At 34.3% G+C, this 18,242-nt stretch overlaps 1 protein-coding gene across 9 annotated transcripts in view; it reads right to left on the bottom strand.

Moving 5' to 3' along the window:
* Positions 1-18,242, bottom strand: part of SLC4A7 (solute carrier family 4 member 7) — a 102,196-nt gene that overhangs the window by 26,074 nt on the left and 57,880 nt on the right. For all 9 annotated transcript variants that reach the window (XM_046661377.1, XM_046661407.1, XM_046661426.1 and 6 more), the window contains 7 exons: positions 16,391-16,548; positions 14,625-14,712; positions 12,801-12,947; positions 8,706-8,812; positions 6,391-6,565; positions 2,599-2,732; positions 926-1,171 (listed from right to left, as the gene is read on the bottom strand). In XM_046661377.1, coding sequence (XP_046517333.1) covers positions 926-1,171; positions 2,599-2,732; positions 6,391-6,565; positions 8,706-8,812; positions 12,801-12,947; positions 14,625-14,712; positions 16,391-16,548 — 1,055 coding nt within the window. The remainder of the gene's footprint in view (positions 1-925; positions 1,172-2,598; positions 2,733-6,390; positions 6,566-8,705; positions 8,813-12,800; positions 12,948-14,624; positions 14,713-16,390; positions 16,549-18,242) is intronic.

The following is an 18,242-nucleotide window of genomic DNA, read 5'->3' as shown; positions in this document are numbered from 1 at the left end:
ATCTGGCATCAAAGTGTCACTGATAGTTTCAAATAGGTCAGTGTCTTCTAGGAATTTTCATATCCCTCCCTACTCTGTCCACCAAAGCTGAGAACGCACAAGGCAGGCAAGAGAAGGAAGAAGGAGGAGAGGTGTGGAGGGAAGGGGGAGAGCACACAGATTTGGGGCTTAGGTGGGCACAAGTAGGGAAGCTGTATCCTTGTTTTTCAGTAACAACATTCCTCCATGTAAATCAAGCAAATGCAGGATCAGATTTACACTAAGCACGACTGGTGAAGACGGCAAATACAGACATCTACCTAGGTATGTCGAATTTTAATAACCTATTTGATTTTTTATTGAATATATTTGCCAACCTTTTGTGATCGTTACAGTTTTCAAATCCTATTGTATTCTAAAGTTTTAAAATATTTTCACTTTATGCTTTTCTTATCACAAATACTCCACTAAATAGCATCTGCGAGTGTACTGAAATATATTTTAAAATAACTTCCAATAAAAATTATCAGACTTCAAAAAAGTTAATAAAAAAGTAAAACATGAGGGATATATAAATATAAAAATATTATATCCTACATCCAGGATTTGGTTAAAGGATAGAGGATCCAATATAATTGCCTGATTAAAATATTCAAATACAGTTGCCTAATGATTAAACTTAACTTGGCCAATCCAATGCAAAAAGAAGACCAAAAATAGACACACAAGTTATTTCAATAAGAATGACTGAATTTAATCAACTGTATTTATAGCCATTGAGAGCTTTGTAACAAACAAGTAACAAAGTAGTCAACCTCCACATGGCTAGTTGGGTAGTTACAGCTAGATACACAGTAAGCACCACATTGTAAAAAAACCATTTTCTGAGGCTCAGACATCTCTGCAAAAATACATTTTAATATTAGGGGGAAAGAGAAACACTTACGAGTAGCTGGTCAGTTCATCTAAATTGTTGTGCATATTAAATGCATATATTTCTCTTAAATGAAAGAGCTTCTCCAAAGCCTCATAGATGAATATGATGCAAATGAGTGCAGCGAAAGCCTCCTCTGTAAATCGAGTAATATAACACACAAGGCTGCTTGCATCTGTTGCAACCAAAACAATGCACAAGAAAGAAGTCCACAGACCAATACTGGTTCTTAAAGACAGATAGGAAAGGTGATAATCTCTGTTTAGAAAGAAAAATGTGGATATGATCAACATACGCATGCACAATAGTATTTGTACTTAAAATTTTCATAACACGCAACAAGAACAGTATAAAAACATGAGATTCCTAGGAAGAGAGTAAATTACAGAATGACAAAATAATGACTGAAGAAAGCTCTCTGTGTTTTTCTGCTTCAGCTGAAGACTAGCCTCGTAATATTAGATTTAATGGTTATATTTTATTTATGTAGAAGATTTACAGTGAAAATCTACTAGGCAATAAATATTTCAAAAACAAAGACTTCACTTTAGAAATTAGTTATGAGGAGTAAATGACAGGCACGAAGTCTATAAAACAACTGGATGTGACTCTCTCAAGCCCCAGATGCTCTAGTGTCAATAGGTAATCACATCTCAGGTCCCACTGCCACCACCACCACCATCTACTCTACCACCAGTATCACCGCAGAAAGTGACGTCATTTTTTTTTTAAGATTTTTTTTTTTCCTTTTCCTCCCCAAAGCCCCCCAGTACATAGTTGTATATTCTTATTTGTGGGCCCTTCTAGTTGTGGCATGTAGGATGCCCCCTCAGCATGGCCCGATGAGCGGTGCCATGTCCGCGCCCAGGATTCGAACCTGCGAAACCCTGGGCTACTGCAGCGGAGAGCATGAACTTAACTTCTCGGCCAGGGGGCCGGCCCCGTGACTTCATTTTTTAATTCAATTTAAAATAAGAAATTACTACCACAGAGTCTAAAACACTTCAGGTCATAGCATTCGCTATTAGTCTACACAGCAAGCCAGATTGGAATCAAAATCGGTTTGTTTAGTGAAGAAATAAGGAGTTGGATGAATCAAATATTTAATAGCATCAAGTTGTTTGAGGCTAACATATTCGACTACACTTCTCTCACTAAAGGAACAGCACCGGTGATGTCAAATTCCAAGCCTACAAGCCATAGTACCCTGTATCGACTTCCACACTGTGAACAACCCTGCCAGTGAAAACTGACATCTCACTCCACCTGCTGCAATTCCTCTCTGGTAAACAGGCCCACTTGTTAAAGGCAGCCTGGGCCTTGGAGATGCACCTCTTCCTAAACTTCCTCCATAAGATCAACAAACCATATAATAAACAATTCAGATTAACACGTTCTGACTGGGTTGAAATGTGCTAGTACAAAGGATTTTTATTGCCCGTCAAATGATTTGCTCATCAGTACTCAAATCCATTGGTTTTATATTCAAGGTGATTGGGGCAGGGATGACGGTAGGGGCCAGAGCAGGGTCAACCACACAGTTGCCCAAAAATATTGAAAAATAAATATTGATCAGATGTTTCTTTCAGCTTTAAATATAATGCACTTTTAACTAAAGTTAATAAACAATATAGAATTTATACACATTTGTAAACACATATGACAAGTAGATAACTATTACGTACCTGCAGAATTTAAATAAAATTTTTTCAAACACTAAAACTGGACCTGTGCTCCCCAATATTGTTAGAGGTTGCCCAGCAAACAACGAATAGGCAATCCCAGTTAATGATGCTCCAAAAAGAGACTCTATTGCACTCTGTTTAAGGAAAAAAGAAATGAATAAAAGTAATACATCATAAACATATCTCTAACCTACTACAATACATGCAAGACATCTAGAAAATAAAAATACTAATCAAGTCATTAAAAATATAAAGCAAACAAAACTTTGAGTCTCAAGTTTAAATCTTAAACATAGACAATTATAAATACATTTTAAATACATAGGGAAAATGGCTTTGTTTTTGCATATTAGAAGTGAACTTTTGCAATCAAACTTTTGCAAATTCAAAACTCAATACTCTGGGAGGCAAGAAGGGAGGAGTAAATGGAAGAGAGACAGGGCTTCAACTTTATCTACAGATGTTTTATTTCTTAAGCCTGCGGTGAACAGAAAGATGTATATATTATTTTGAATATTTCTGTAATAGTTCATTTAAAAAAAGAGAAAACATTAAATACTCGGTATGGTATGCTACAAAAAAGACTCCTTCAAATAGCTAAGAAATATCGTTCTCAAATTGATTTCTAAAGAGCAACTTTCCACGCATTTTAAAGAAATTAATCTAATATGGCTTAACCAATAGATACCAAAAACGAAATGTTTAACATAAATAATATAGATGGAAAATCTCTTTTAAAAACTCATGGCAAGCATAAATGAGGATGTATCTTATTATCATTAAAGTTTGGTAAGAAAGATAAAATGAGAAAATGAAAGACTCAGAGAAATTTTAAATCAAAGCTAGTAAGTCAATTTCGTATCACTACCAACATTACATTCTAACTGATTAGGTTATTAGATGGTAAAGGGGTATAGGCTATGCCACTAGACAGAGGGATCAGAAAGAAAAGGAAAAAATAGTTTACCATTCACAAACATCAAGGTCAACTGGAATGCACTATCAAGAAAGGAAAAGCCCATCATCGGTAAAGGCAAGGAAAAGAAGAAGCTTGTGAGAAACAATCCTCCTGGAATCGGGAGGCAGCACAGCAGCAGGCAAAGAGCAGGGCTTTAGAACCAGATTTGAAGTGGAAGGCTGGTTCCTACTAGGTGTTAAGCCATGGCCACATTTCAAACTTTTCGAGCCCAGCCTTTCTCATTTTTAAATGGGGGTGATGATAGCCAGGAGAATTTGATGAAGCACTGTTTGTGAAAACACGTAAGCAAGCCTAGCATGTGGCATACAGAATGTACTCAATAAATGGTAGCAGTTCTTATCATCAGCAATAACAGCATCTTCCAAAATCAGAATCACAAAACAATAGTATGAAGTAAGAGTATCATTCAACCATTAGTATAAAAATAGGAACAAACCCACATACAAACTTGTCTTTTGGCAAAATGAAGAAGTGTCCATATTAACAATATATTTGTTAACTGTGTGAGAGAAATTTCTTTTCTTGTCCATAGACAACAAAGGTTTGTCCTAGAAGACACTGCTAAGCCATTATAAAATCCTTGGTTCAATTAGAATGTGCACATTTAGCAATGAATTTAGGCAGAGCTCAAATCAAAGGAAAAAATGTCTAAATGGTATCTAGAGAGAGAAAGCAAAAAACTGAGTAAAGAAGCAAATAGACGGCAAATAAAGAAAGGCTAACAGGTGGCAGAAGGGCACAAAATTACGGTTTCCCTCTCCAATGCTGTGTTGAAAAGCAGAAAGCGCCACATGAAGACCTTCCCTTCAGCACTCTCCACCCCAGTATTGCCACATTTACTGGTTCCTCTACCCAGACCTATTTTTCCCTAATTTTTAAACTATTTCTATGTTCACTCCCAAACTGAAACGCGTCATTCCCTAAAGAAATCACAGCCCCACTACACTGCCATCCCTGCCCTACATTCAGGAGTTTGCATTTTACCCATCAGAAGCCCTGCCCTTATCTTCTCCACATACCTCTCCACTGTAGGGCATCACACATTCCTTGCTAATGTTTCCTCCTTCTCAAAAACCTCTATTTTGTTTTTTTGCAAAATTACATCATCCTGGTTCTTCTATTTTAGAGCTCTGATTGTGCCAGTTTCTAATTTGCTGGGGGGTTTTCCTCCTCATTCTCATCTCTCTTCCATTCTATAAGTTTGAGTAACTTCCCACTCTTCTCTTCTTCTCTCCCTATGAATTATCTCCCTTGTTAACCTCATCTGTTCTCAGTTTCAACTCACTTGTAAGTGAACCACTCTCAATCTTTATATTTCCTCCTTACAATTCTACAAACTCTGGAGCTGCTCCTCCTAAAGTCTCCATTTCTGCATGAAGTTCCAAAAAAGCATCTGAAAACAAATATGTCACCTCCATGTCATTTTCCTCCATAATACTCCTGATTTCTCTATTTCTACTATTTCAACTCCTACAGCTCTTCCTTTCTCTCATATGTGGCACAGCACACCATGACATAGTAACTACATACGTACTACCTTAATTTTTTCTCTTAGGTTAGGATCCTTAAGGACAGAAGACACATGCTCGGCTTACACTTGTCTATATTTCTCCAGTGTCTAAAGGACTATCACATGCACATGGTATTAAATAGCAGGATGAGACGGGCAGGCAGTGAGTGACAGTCCAAGAGCAAAGATGCAGCATTTCCATGATGGTGACAGATAAGACACATTTCCACAGGGGCCAGCAGAGTTACATGTACAACTTGTGACAGCACATAAAGCAACTTACTAATAATATATACCTTTGATACAATGATTACAGAATAAGGAAAAAAAGCTAAATAATCAAAAACAAATTGAGTTAAAAGGAAATTTCAATTGTCAGGTTTATCGCATGTTCAGCTCATGAAATACTTCAATTGAATAATTATCACTACTGAGATTTGGTTATTTTTTAACATTTTATCTGTAAAAAATGACTTTTCTCCCAAGAGTAAGTATAATTAAACAAAATACACTTAAGAATTATAGATCATCTCATTTAAACGCCATTAAAATGTATATAAACAAAAAAATGTCTTTCAGGATTTTACAAAGCACTAGATACTCTGTTCTGTTATCATGCCTCCCACAGCCCCTAGTACAGTATTACCAAGAACAGGAAAACATAAAATGTTTCATTTTAGTCATATCAAAATAGGATACAGTTTTCAGTTATACTTTCCAATTAAAGCTTTGGCTACTTTCACACAGACTTAGTAACAGTAAAATTAAAGTAAACATCACTTCAAAATCCATTATTGTCCACAATTACATTCTCTTCCAAATAGTATAGTCCAGGCCTACCCACCAGGGCTGATGAGTTAACATTAACCACGTGGCTCTAACTAATGCTATGGTGCCTTACAGGATATGAAGTAGCCCCATTGATAAATCCCCCACCCATGACCCACCCAGCATCAGTTCAACAGGTCTCCCCCCAGCCCTCCCCCGAAAAAGACAACACAAGCCTTTTACTCAATTTATAAAACCATTCATCCAGCAAGCCAGAACAAACTTTTTTTCTTTTCGTTTTTTCTTTTTTCTTTTTTTTTTTTTTTTTTTTTACCTCAACTGTGCATCTTCTCCTGTTCAAATGGCTTCCCCATGTTTTCCATAGCAATTACCTTTCGGGGAAGTCTGCTTTGGGACAGGTTAATCATGCTGTGGGTAGACTCTTCAAATAAAAGTATGAATAGTGAGACAAATGCACACAGACACTTGCCTCTGAAGAGCTAAGAGCCTGGCCACTACCAATCTTTGTACTCACTATTCTGCCTTCTGTAGCTTCTCCAAGCAGCCCTCCAAAAGTGATTACAGGAGACATACAGGCACAGTATAGGAAAAGAATCGAGGCCAGGCACTGCAGACTTAATGCATCCTTGAAGTCACTCAAGAAAAAAGGTGCTTTCCTTTTGATGTCAAGTATCAAACCACCAAAAAGCCTAAATAGGTGAGATGAAACTCGTCAAACTGTACACTAGAGGATTCTAGCTAGTTCAAACTAAAACTATGGGCTACATAAAACTGCTGGTGCCTAGTGTTTTGTCAACAAAAATTAATATCCTATTTAAATCATGGTATAATAAATTATAGAAGATATACTCATTTAATGTAATCCACTGATAGAGGAAAGGTAGATCTCATTAAGTTAAAAGAGACATAAACATCTGTATTTTATGGACTATATACTGAAAAGACTGCAGGCAAATGATTTTATATGAGTAAATGTAATTTCAGACACAAATGTGCAAGTAAATGTACAATAAAAATAAATAAAACCTAACAATCCATTCGTGAAAATGTGAATAAGCAATTCTATTAATTATTATCTACACTGTAAATCTTAAAGGCGAGAGTCAGAAATATCAGGAAGGCAATTATAATATAAATCATTAAGTCCCCAAATACCCTTTTATAGAAATACACAGTAGGCTGTGCTTAGAAACACTCATTATTAAATTACATAACTTTAATTACTTTTAAAATCAGTACTTCAATCACATAAATAAATTTCTGGTCTAGGAAAAAAGCCTAAAAACCACTTCAGTCTATGTAATTTACCGTATTTGTAGTCAAACTAGTGTGCATATTAATAAACCTGAGAGGTTTTAATTAGTAAACTTAAAATGTGTATTTGCACATCAAAGCCTTATCATGTCAATGTTTTTTTAAATCAGACTTTTGGATATATCTAACTTGAAAGCATTCCACTAAAATGTAAGCTCTGTGAGGTGCAGGGAGTTTTTCTTGCTCACTACCATTATCTCTAGTGTGACTCATAAAATATATAATCATTCAAATCTCTACTCTAGAAAATACACCAAAAAAATTAATCTTATCCTTTCAAACGCTTTGGATGTTTCAAGCTTTACTATTCTACCTTTTGAAAGTTAATATTGAAATAAATCCTAAACACACATTGACAAGTGAAAGTTATCCTATAAATAATCTGACAGCAAGGGGAATCAACTCACAATTAAAAGGTGCCAATGATAATCTAGAAAATAAAACTACGTCATCAAATCAATAATTGATTATTTAAGAGCTAATGTGAGGCTCTCGGGTGACCATGAGATCAATGGGGGCCTGACTTGGTACTTCTCACTGATAAACTCCATCTCAGTTTGAAGTCTGAAGAAGTAAAAACAGTAAGAGCTAACATTAAACCAGCACCTTTCACATGGGGACCGTCTTATTCTTTATTACATTCACAGAGACTGAAATATTAGTCAGTGAATTAATTGTGATTTTAAGCTCCTCTAAAGTATATATTCAGGACGCCATTGTGATTTATTTTTCTTCTATATGGTTCTCTTTAGGCATGTCATCAATATCCCTAATATGTCTTTATAAGATTTCCTGTTTTTTTAAAACAAATATTCAAGATCTTTTAGTCCTACAGAGACCACAAGTGGACAAAACAGTATCAATAGCCACATGCTTTTCTACAGTATGGAAATTCCCAAACATTTCTCTACTTCTACAAAATATTTTAAGACAAGGTTTACACCTGGCAATATTTTTATTCTTTATTCCAAAAATTAACTTCTTCAACTATTTTTCTAACTAGATTTCCAGAGATTATTACCATGGTTTAATTATGCTTATCTAATTTTACTTTATCTCATGATATAATGCTCATTTAAGAGTTTTAAATCTATGCACACACACAAAAAAACATTGGTTATAATTCATCTCTGTTCCCATAATTCTCTAACTTCATACGGATAATTGTAATAGCACTCCACATCTTTTTCAAAAACGTTCTGTATAGGCAATGTAAATTAACCTACTATATAACTGCAATATTCTTAACATATGGTACATAATATTTACATTTTAAATTAAAGCTTGGTATATAGAATCCAAGTATATACTTGTGTAAATTATTTTAAAAGGTATATTAATTTTCCTTAACATCACATATCTATGCAATAGTGCATATTTTTTAAAATATGAAAAAAATACTAGACAAGATTAGGTTCCAAATACTTGCAAAGAAAAAGAATGTTTATGCCTTTCTCATCAAATCAAACCCTAGTGCCAAAAAGATACCCACAGTGTATCACTATTTGTACCCACCGTCCAGTCCTCTGTAGCTCAGGCCCAGCATGATGAGCAGCCTCTTTAGGAGTCTCACCAGAACTAGGGGCAGATCCATTGGGAAATACAGGAATCTTTCTTTTTTCCTGCATTTCACAAAAAAACACATTTTCAGAACTCTGTTTTAAGAAAGCTGAGATGGCATCTTCAATTAGAGGGAACATGAGACCTCATACTGATTATATACCTAATCAGTGCTCCCAGAAAATATGCTTCCTAATGTAAACTTCTACTTTAAATAGATTGCACTTTAGAACAGAAGGTATTATTTGTCTCTATTAATATTTTAAATTTATGATTGCCTTTTTCCATTCTGTATCCTAATATCAAACACAATAGAAACATATTCATACACAGCATTTCAAATTACTACTAAGCAATAGGAACATACATATCCATAAAAGCACCTCTGCAACAAGAATTTTTAAAATATTGCTCATTACCTACTGAAAATATACTTTACATTAAGAAGAAAGGACACGCCATTTTTCTTTTACTAAAATACTTCTCTTAAGATATAAGTAGCACAAGAGACGTTTGTTAAACACATTTTCATAAAAATCAATTTCCCATTAAATTTTACTACAAATTCAAGAGTACTATTTTCATGATAAAGGATCTTCTCCCTCTCACCTGAAGAGAAAAGAGTGAGGTTTTAATTTGGTACCTCCAGAGTTGAGAGGTTGCTGGGCCTAAAAGAACATATGTGTGAAAGAGAGCGAGAGAGAGAGAGAGAAAGAGAAAGGAAGAGGAAAAGAAACAAACATGGGATGGCTGTTCATCCCAGGAGGTCCCCTGAGTCAAGGGCTCTGGCGCAACTACAGACTTACACTACCTGGTTTATATGTTTCATAACTCTAGAGTAGCAAAACTTACCAATAATCATAAGATTGCCATTTGAAAATGTCAAAATTAAGACTAACTTACATCTTAGATCAAAGGGGAAAGAGAAAACAAAATAAAAAAATTCCTAGAAAACAAACATAATGGAAAATACTACATATTACAATCTATGGGATACAGCAAAAGCATCATTCGAGAAAAACTAAGCACTTATATTAAGAAAAAATGAAAGAATAAAAATAAATGAACTAATCATCTAACTCAGGAAATGTGAAAACAAAAACATTTCCTGTAGGAAAATGAAAGGAATGAAATAAAACAGCTAAAAGCAGAAATGGAGTTAGAAAACAATACATTTTTAAAGAAAGAGAACTGAAATAAATTTTAAAAGCTGCTGTATTTGAAAATTATAATAAACCATTAGGTAATACACAAAAGATATGACAAGGAGGCAACTTCACAAACTGAAGGAAATTTTATATATATATATACACACACACACACACGTATATATATATATATATATATATATACACACACACACACACACACAGAGAACTGTACAACCCTATGCAAATAAGTTAAAAACCTTGATGAAATGGGTATCATTTTATAATGTCTCAAACATAATGTCCCAAAATTTACACCAGAAAAGAGGAAAATAGGCAATTTTCTAGAAAAACACAATTTACCAAAACTGACCCCAGAAAAAATAGAAAGCTCGCATAAACAAATTTCCACAGAAGAAATAAACAGGTTGCTGAAGTCTACCGTACAACAAAAGATTCAAGCTCAGATAATTATACAAAGGAATTCTTTTCAACTTTTAAAACCAAATTATTCCAAGCCATTTAAAGTTTTAAGAACACAGAAAAAGGAAAACCTACAACTTTGTTTGTATAAAAAAAGTAGAATGATGACAGCAAAACATGAAGCCTGAACAAAAATCTACAGACCAATCTACTTACAAACAGAGATACAAACAACCTAAATAAAATATTAGACACAGACCACCAGCACTTTAAAGCCCAAGTTTGGTTTATTCCAACAATGCAAGTGTTTTCATATTAAAGAATCTATTAATATAATTTACCATAATAATCGATAAACAAAATTTATACGATCATCTCCAGAGATGCTAAAAAGCCTTTTGAGAAAATTCAACATAAACTTATAGTAAAAATTTCAATATAACAGAAACTAGGTTACATTCTTAACAAGGTAAAATGTGTATTCTGGTCCTAATGTCAGTAACTTAAGGAGAGGAACACTAGAGATACAGACTACAGTTAGGAACAAATTAAAAAATGCCCATTTAAACTACTACTTACCAGTATTAGAGATTTTAGTCAATACAATTAGACAACAGAAAATATATAAGAGGTATAAGAATTAGAAAAAGAGGGATAAAATTACCTCATTGTAGATGATATGACTGAAAAACTACTATATACAATAAAAGAATTAAGAAAGGTAGCAGGATTAAAAAGAAATATACAATAACCAACAGCCTTCACATATATAAAACCAACAAATGGAGGATACAATGGAACAAAGACCTCATTTACAACAGAAATAATAAAGATAAAATACTTATGAATACACACACCAGGAAGCATGTAAAGTGTAGATAAGGAGAACTTTATAACATTCCTTAAGGACATAAAACTAACTTGAAATAGGAGAATAAGTGGGGAAAGATATGACATTCTTGAATAGATTCAATGTTATAAAGAAGTCAATTTTCCCTCAATTCATTTAGAAATTTAATTGCTACCTCAATTTTTTAAACATAAGGTTTTATTTCTATAAATAGAAAGCTTATTTTAAAGCATACATAGAAAAAAATTATGTAAAGATAGCCAAGAAAATTCAGAAAAACAAGAGAAAGAGAGGGATCAAGAATGAATCTAGAGGCCAGCCTGGTGGCACAGTGGTTAAGCGCGCATGTTCTGCTTTGGTGGCCAGGGGTGACCAGTGCGGACACAACACCGCCTGGGAAGCCATGCTGTGGTAGGCGTCCCAAATGTAAAATAGAGGAAGATGGGCAGGGATGTTAGGTCAAGGCCAGTCTTCCTCAGCAAAAAGAGGGGGATTGGCAGATGTTAGCTCAAGGCTAGTCTTCCTCAAAAAAAGGAATGAATCTAGATCTATAGAATATTGAAACATACCAAACAGCCTCAGAAATTAAAGTGTGGAATTGGCCCATGAATAGACAGGCGAATGGAAAAGAAATTACACAAACAGACCTGAATGCATACGGAAATTTAGTAAATGATAAAGGCAACATCACCAATCAATGGAAGTAATGCTTAACTTCTTAAAAAATTGGGACAACCAGTCAACAATTTAGAAAAAAGATAAAGTTGGATGCATACTCCACAAAATACACCCTGATATACTCCCAAGAATCAACGGATGATTTAAATGTTAAAAAAAAGCTGGTAGAGGGCAATGAACAAAAATATTCAGAAATATTCAACCTCACTAAATACAGAAAGGCAAATAAAACCACAATAAAATAGCTGATATAACAAGATAAGGATACCTATCAGACTCACAAATATCACAAGTTTGACAACACACTGTGTTAGTGAGGCTGTAGGAAAATACACGCTCTCATTTGTCACTGTAGGAGTTCAGTCCAGTAAGAGGAGATTCTGGTAATATCTACTAAAATTATAAATAAATTCCCATGTGAGCCAGCAATCCTATTTCTGGGAATCTATCCTACAGATACATCTGCACGAGACTAAAATAGCACATAAATCCTATGATACGGTTTGTAATACCGAAAGACTGAAAACCATCTGAGCCCAGGAACAGCATAAACTACGGTATATCCATAAATGGAATACAACAAAGCTGTGAGAAAAAGAACAAGGAATATTTCTATGATTTCCTATGATCAGATCTCCAGGATATATTGTTACGAAAAAAGCAAAGTGCAAAACAGTACATATAGTATGTTAACTTTTGGTAAGAAAGAAGAAGAAATAAGACTGTATGTTCATATTTCCTTGTACTGAACAAAAAATTTAAAAACTAGTAACAAATCATGACCCACAGGAGCTAGGTATAGGGGTAAAAGAGTAAAGGGGACACAGGGGGGGATACAACTTCTCTGGGTGTACCTCTTTACATAGTTTTCATTTTTGAAAATGTATTAACTTCTCAAAAAAAATTTTAATTTAAAGAAAAAGTAACTCGAAGAACTGTGTGGATTCTTACCTGAGAAGGAACACTTTTTGGTGGCTCTATGCGTATAGAAGGATCCCACTCTCCTGGAGGTAGGACAGTTACTTGATCTAAAAATTCATCAATTCCAGATAAGAGGTCATTTCTGTCTTTTGCTTTATAAGCTACATCATGAAAAATCTAAAGAAAAAAACATAATGAGTAAAAGGATTTTAAAGTTGAAAGAAAATTCTACACATAGTAAATCCACTTTAGATACCATAAATAAGTCTCCAATAAAGATAATCACCTAAACTCTTATCCCAGGCAGGTCTCCATCCCACACTGGGTAACAAGTATAAAAAATAACCCACTATTTGTATTATCAGATGAATTAACAGTAACAAACAACAAAAGAAAATAGTGATGTGCTACGACAAATTAATTTTTAAAAAGAAAATTTTACATGGGAAATATTCAGTAATTCACCACAGAATAAAATAATACTGTAGTAAGTCATTCCCTTTCTATGATATTTTAATGTCATTTATCCTAAAGGAATAATCATGGCTATGCAAACAATTTTACTTAAATAATTAATTTATTTGATCACTTATATTTACTGAGTGCCTTCTACTTGCTAGGCACAATTCTAAGCACTGTGGATAGTGCAATGGACACAGATTAGGAAAGGTCCCTGTACTCAAGAATGTAGGAAAAAACAGTAAGACAAGTAATTACACAAACACGTATTGCAGGTAATAATAAATCCTCCGATAAAAATAAAGCAGTGTAAAGGAAGGAAAGCTGATGGGAAGAAGAGGGTGGCCAAGGAAGATCTCTTAGAGGACATAACACTGTAGGTGAAATCTGAATGAAATGAGGAAAAAAACATGCAAAGTGTGTGGGAGGGGTGGTGGTGGGGAGGTGGAAGGGTATTCAGACAAAGGGAACAGCAACTGTAAATGTCTAGAGGTAGAAACAAGCATACCACATGTAAGGAACAAAAGGAAAGTTGATGTGGCCAGAGCAAAATGAGGGAGAAGAGGTGAACAGTAGGAAGATACAGGTTTCAAGAAGTATACAGAGGCTAGATCAGGCAGACTTTATTCAGACAATGGTAAAGAGTTTAAATTTAAACATAAATATATAACAGGATGTCACTGACACACCAGGATCAAGGAAATGTGCATGTTATTCAAATCTGCATGTTACTGATAGTGTACAAGAAAATACTAAAACAAAGACCCATAAAATCCACTTTAATCACCAAAGAAAAGAAGGTAAGAAAGTCTAAGCCAGAGTGGCAAAGGAGATGGAAAGGAGAGGGCAGATTAAATGCAACACACACTGAAGAGGTAAAATCAATAGAATCCGGTGACTAACTGGGTGAGACTGGACAGAAAAAGGGGGCCAGGTTCAGACAGGCAGGGTTTCAGATCCTTAGGGACAAATGGCAGAGATGTCTAGCTCCTAAATACAAAGCTCTCTCCCAAAGAGAGACTGATGTCCTGACCAATATAGGCCATGGTCAAAGATGAGGTCCGCAAAAAGAAGAGAGAAATTACAGAGAAAAAAGGGAAAAGAAGAAAAGACAAAGCCCTGAGGAAAACCAAAAGAAACAATATCCTGAAATGCACGATTGAGAAAATTTCAAAATTTCAAGAAGGTGGTCAATAATTTCAAATGTGGGGGAAAAAACCAGAAAGGTCTTGAGGACTTTAACAAAGGCAAATAGTTGAAGAAAGAATATGAGATAAAATAGTACAGACAAGTAAGGAAATATTTCTATGCTTCACATGAAAGAAAGGAGAAGTATGATTTAATATATATTATATGCTTCATAATCAGTGTCCACTTCAGAGGGTATTTAATTACCTCATCGGTCATGAGAGTGGCTATTGATCTTCCAATTTCATGGTATTGTGGCGCCTTGCCTGCTGGACCCAATAACAGAAACAAAAACCTAAAGAAACATTAAAAGACAAAGATTTAAAATAAAAAACATACACACAGAAATCTAGGTGATCGTAAAGAAATCATTCAAACGTAAACAGAAACAACACTCAGACCTCTTTCCCATCCCCTACACCAATCACTGGAAGAAAGATGGCAACTCCATTCAGAATAAAACAGACCACAAAACTAAGAAAGGCACATTCACAGTCAACTTTCTAGCAAGTTACTACTGCCCATCTTCCTCAGGGGAAAACAGTAATTAAGGAATTGAGTGTTTTACATTAAAAGTTCCATCATCTGTATCCTTTTGAATTTGAATAAATTTTTTCTGGTATGTACTGACAAAAAACTAAATTAATAAATAAAATGAGTATCAATCCCATTTAAGTACTTAAGTACAAACTTGTTTTGCCTAATAAAATAGTTGAAGTGTGGCCAGCCCCGTGGCCGAGTGGTTAGGTTCGCACGCTCTGCTTTGCTAGGCCCAGGCTTTCACCAGTTTGGACCCTGGGCGTGGACATGGCACCACTCATCAGGCCATGCTGAGGCAGCGTCCCACATAGCACAACCAGAAGGACCCACAACTAGAATATACAACATGTACTGGGAGCTTTGGGGAGAAGAAGAAGAAAAAAAGACGACTGGCAACAGATGTTAGCTCCGGTGTCAATCTTTAAAAAAAAAAAAAAATTGAAGAATATACACAAAAGATCCACAATCCTTCTATCTGGAATCTGGACAGACTCTAATGTGGTAAATAAGGAACTAATCCCTTTGGAAAGAAAGAGAATTTTTATTTATAACTCCAAATTTAACATCTAACTTCATATTATTTGATTTTTGATTTATTAATAGTGACTAAATAAAAAGTATTTAACTTCCTACTTAGTTATATCCTTATTAACACTACAGTAAAATATTAATATTCACACATTCAAACTGGAAATATTCATCTTCCTGCTTTATGAGAATTTAAATATTAATCTATGGAATTATTTTTCTCACTTAGCTTAATACTGCACCATTAATGCAACTCAGTAAAGCATACTAAAAATAGGTATATAAATTCTAATCAAGCTGTAATTAATTCTTATTTACTATTATAAAAACAAGAAAATATTTTGAAAATTATTCTCACTTACAATTAAGTTTAGTCAATAGTTAACGAACTCATTACCTTTTATAACACAACTTGATAACTATTCTTATAGATATTCCCCTGATTAATACCCCTATTCTAATTTTTACTTATAATGTATACTGAGCAGATTTTGCACAGGTCAGAATAAAGCATTGTTTTGTTTTGAAAAATAATTTAAGTCAGGTTTGACCTTCCCAAAAAAGTGGCGGAGAAGGATTCAATTCCATTCTTTCTGACTCCAGTGCTTGCTAGAAGCATAATGCATCTAAAATGACGAACTGTTTGTCAAACCAAAGCTCCTAAGATACTGAACTTCTTAAAAAGTTACAAATGCAAAGTAGTTTTTAAAAGGATGCTTGGGGGTTTTTTGTTCCAGAAAGAAAAATAACTCTTTTACGCTCTAATAGTCAAAGCATTTGGTGCAATGACAATACTAACAATTAAAATGATTTTTTATTACATAAAGCAATATGTTTATTCAGTGGACAAAAATGTTTAGATTATGGACATGCTGGGAGAATTTTAAATGGAACGAACTCTTTACCTCGTAGGAACAGGGACCTCAGTCAACCCTGAGAGGAGAACAGCAGGTGCCAGTCTCACAAACGCAATTATAGGTCTTTCCAAAAAGTCTACTTCTCCCACCAGAACATTGGACGCCTCGGCTCCCGATGGAATTTTTCTCATGAAATTCATATCAACCTATTGACAAATAAATAATACTTAAAAATAAAGTTTGCATGGTATTTATAAGACTATTTAGAAGGAAATAGGAAAGAAAAGATACTTTTAAGACTACTATTTGCTAATCAAAACTGGTGATCTAATGAACACCAAAATTCTCACAAATACAAAGAATGCAATAGACAAATATAAAAAAAAGCAAGCAAAACACATCTATCAAATAATATTCCCAACAGTTTTAACTATCAAAATCTTTACTATTTCAGAGATCTAAGTTATCAAACATACAAACTAGAGAAAATTTGCAATGAATATAGCACTATTCATTAAAAACTACTAAGGACAAAAATATAATTCACAAACTAACAATGGTTCATGAAATTATACACAGTGCTAAAAAACATTCTAATCTTAGAAATGAATTAGTCCCTTTATATTTTATATATATTTTTTATAAGTACTTGTTATTTTAAAGAACTCTGAGCATTCCCCAGTATTTTCATTAAGCAGAAAAAATTTTTATTTAAAACTAAAATAAATAGCCATTACTGGTACAGATATATGGTAGTGCCATATAATCAAATTTAGTTGTCTGTGTATAATTACAAAGAAAAGGTTACAAACATAGTATCAAGGTATGGGAACTTCTTCATTTATATGCAGTTTCACACAAGTCACTAAACAACCACTTACAGGGCTATCTATTAAAAATAAAACCAGCACTTACAGCGGGCCTCTTGAGTCCCACACCCAGTGTGCCACAACTACAGTGCCAGGAGGCAGACTCCTGCCCAACAGGAGACAAGGAGGTGTACACAAGGATAGGCCAAGTAAAAAAAAGTAAAACTGTGACAGAGGAACAAAAATAAACGGCATCTGCCATGTCTACAGGAGATCTATAATGTAAATTACATTAATTTACTCATTAACAAGAATAAGTTGCAATTGCACTACTGAACACTTTTCACTCATCTGAAATAAAGGAGCACCAGTAAAAATATGATCAAGTTAGGACAGAAGAATTAAAAGCACAGCAGCCTTTCTGTATAGTCAATGTCTTGTAGGCAACGCTGCTTCTAATTTTAGAGCATGAAGGTCAGCAAAGCTATAACGCAAATCATTTAAACTCCTTTTCTGCAAAATGTGATTTACAGACTTTGCATCATAAAATAAAAGGCTTAACAAAAATGAATCTTACTTGAAATAATCACATTTAATTAAAAGTCTGACATTGGATGCAAAAACATTAAAGTACTAAGAGTATCCCATAGCAAATTAACACCATCAAAAAATTACAATGGCCACATTAAATCAATTATTCAGAAGTAGTACTCAAAGGATGCTTTAAATTCGATTGCAATTTGATCTTGCAGGTTTTGGCCATGTTTTATAAGTTTTCTTTTTCTATTTTACCTAAATAATCATCCACCAAAATAAAAAAACCACAGTTGAGATAGGTGAGTTGTTTTTAAATCCATGCCTTTACCTACCCATGGGGAAGCACAAGTACGTTTCCCAGTGACATTGCAGAAACTAATGATACCATAAGACAGTAATTCTGGGATCGAATTACAGCTGAGAAAAGGCTGAATCACAACTGCTGTAAGATCATTCCCAGAACTAATCTTTCCACCTGTGGTAGCTCCAGAGCAAATGACTGTAATTCAAAGGTACCGAAGTTTCATGGTATCTACGGGTAGGTATAGGTGAAA

This window comes from Equus quagga, chromosome 1 (genome assembly GCF_021613505.1).
Source record: "Equus quagga isolate Etosha38 chromosome 1, UCLA_HA_Equagga_1.0, whole genome shotgun sequence".
Lineage (NCBI taxonomy): Eukaryota > Metazoa > Chordata > Mammalia > Perissodactyla > Equidae > Equus > Equus quagga.
This window is presented reverse-complemented; position numbering and strand designations above follow the sequence as displayed.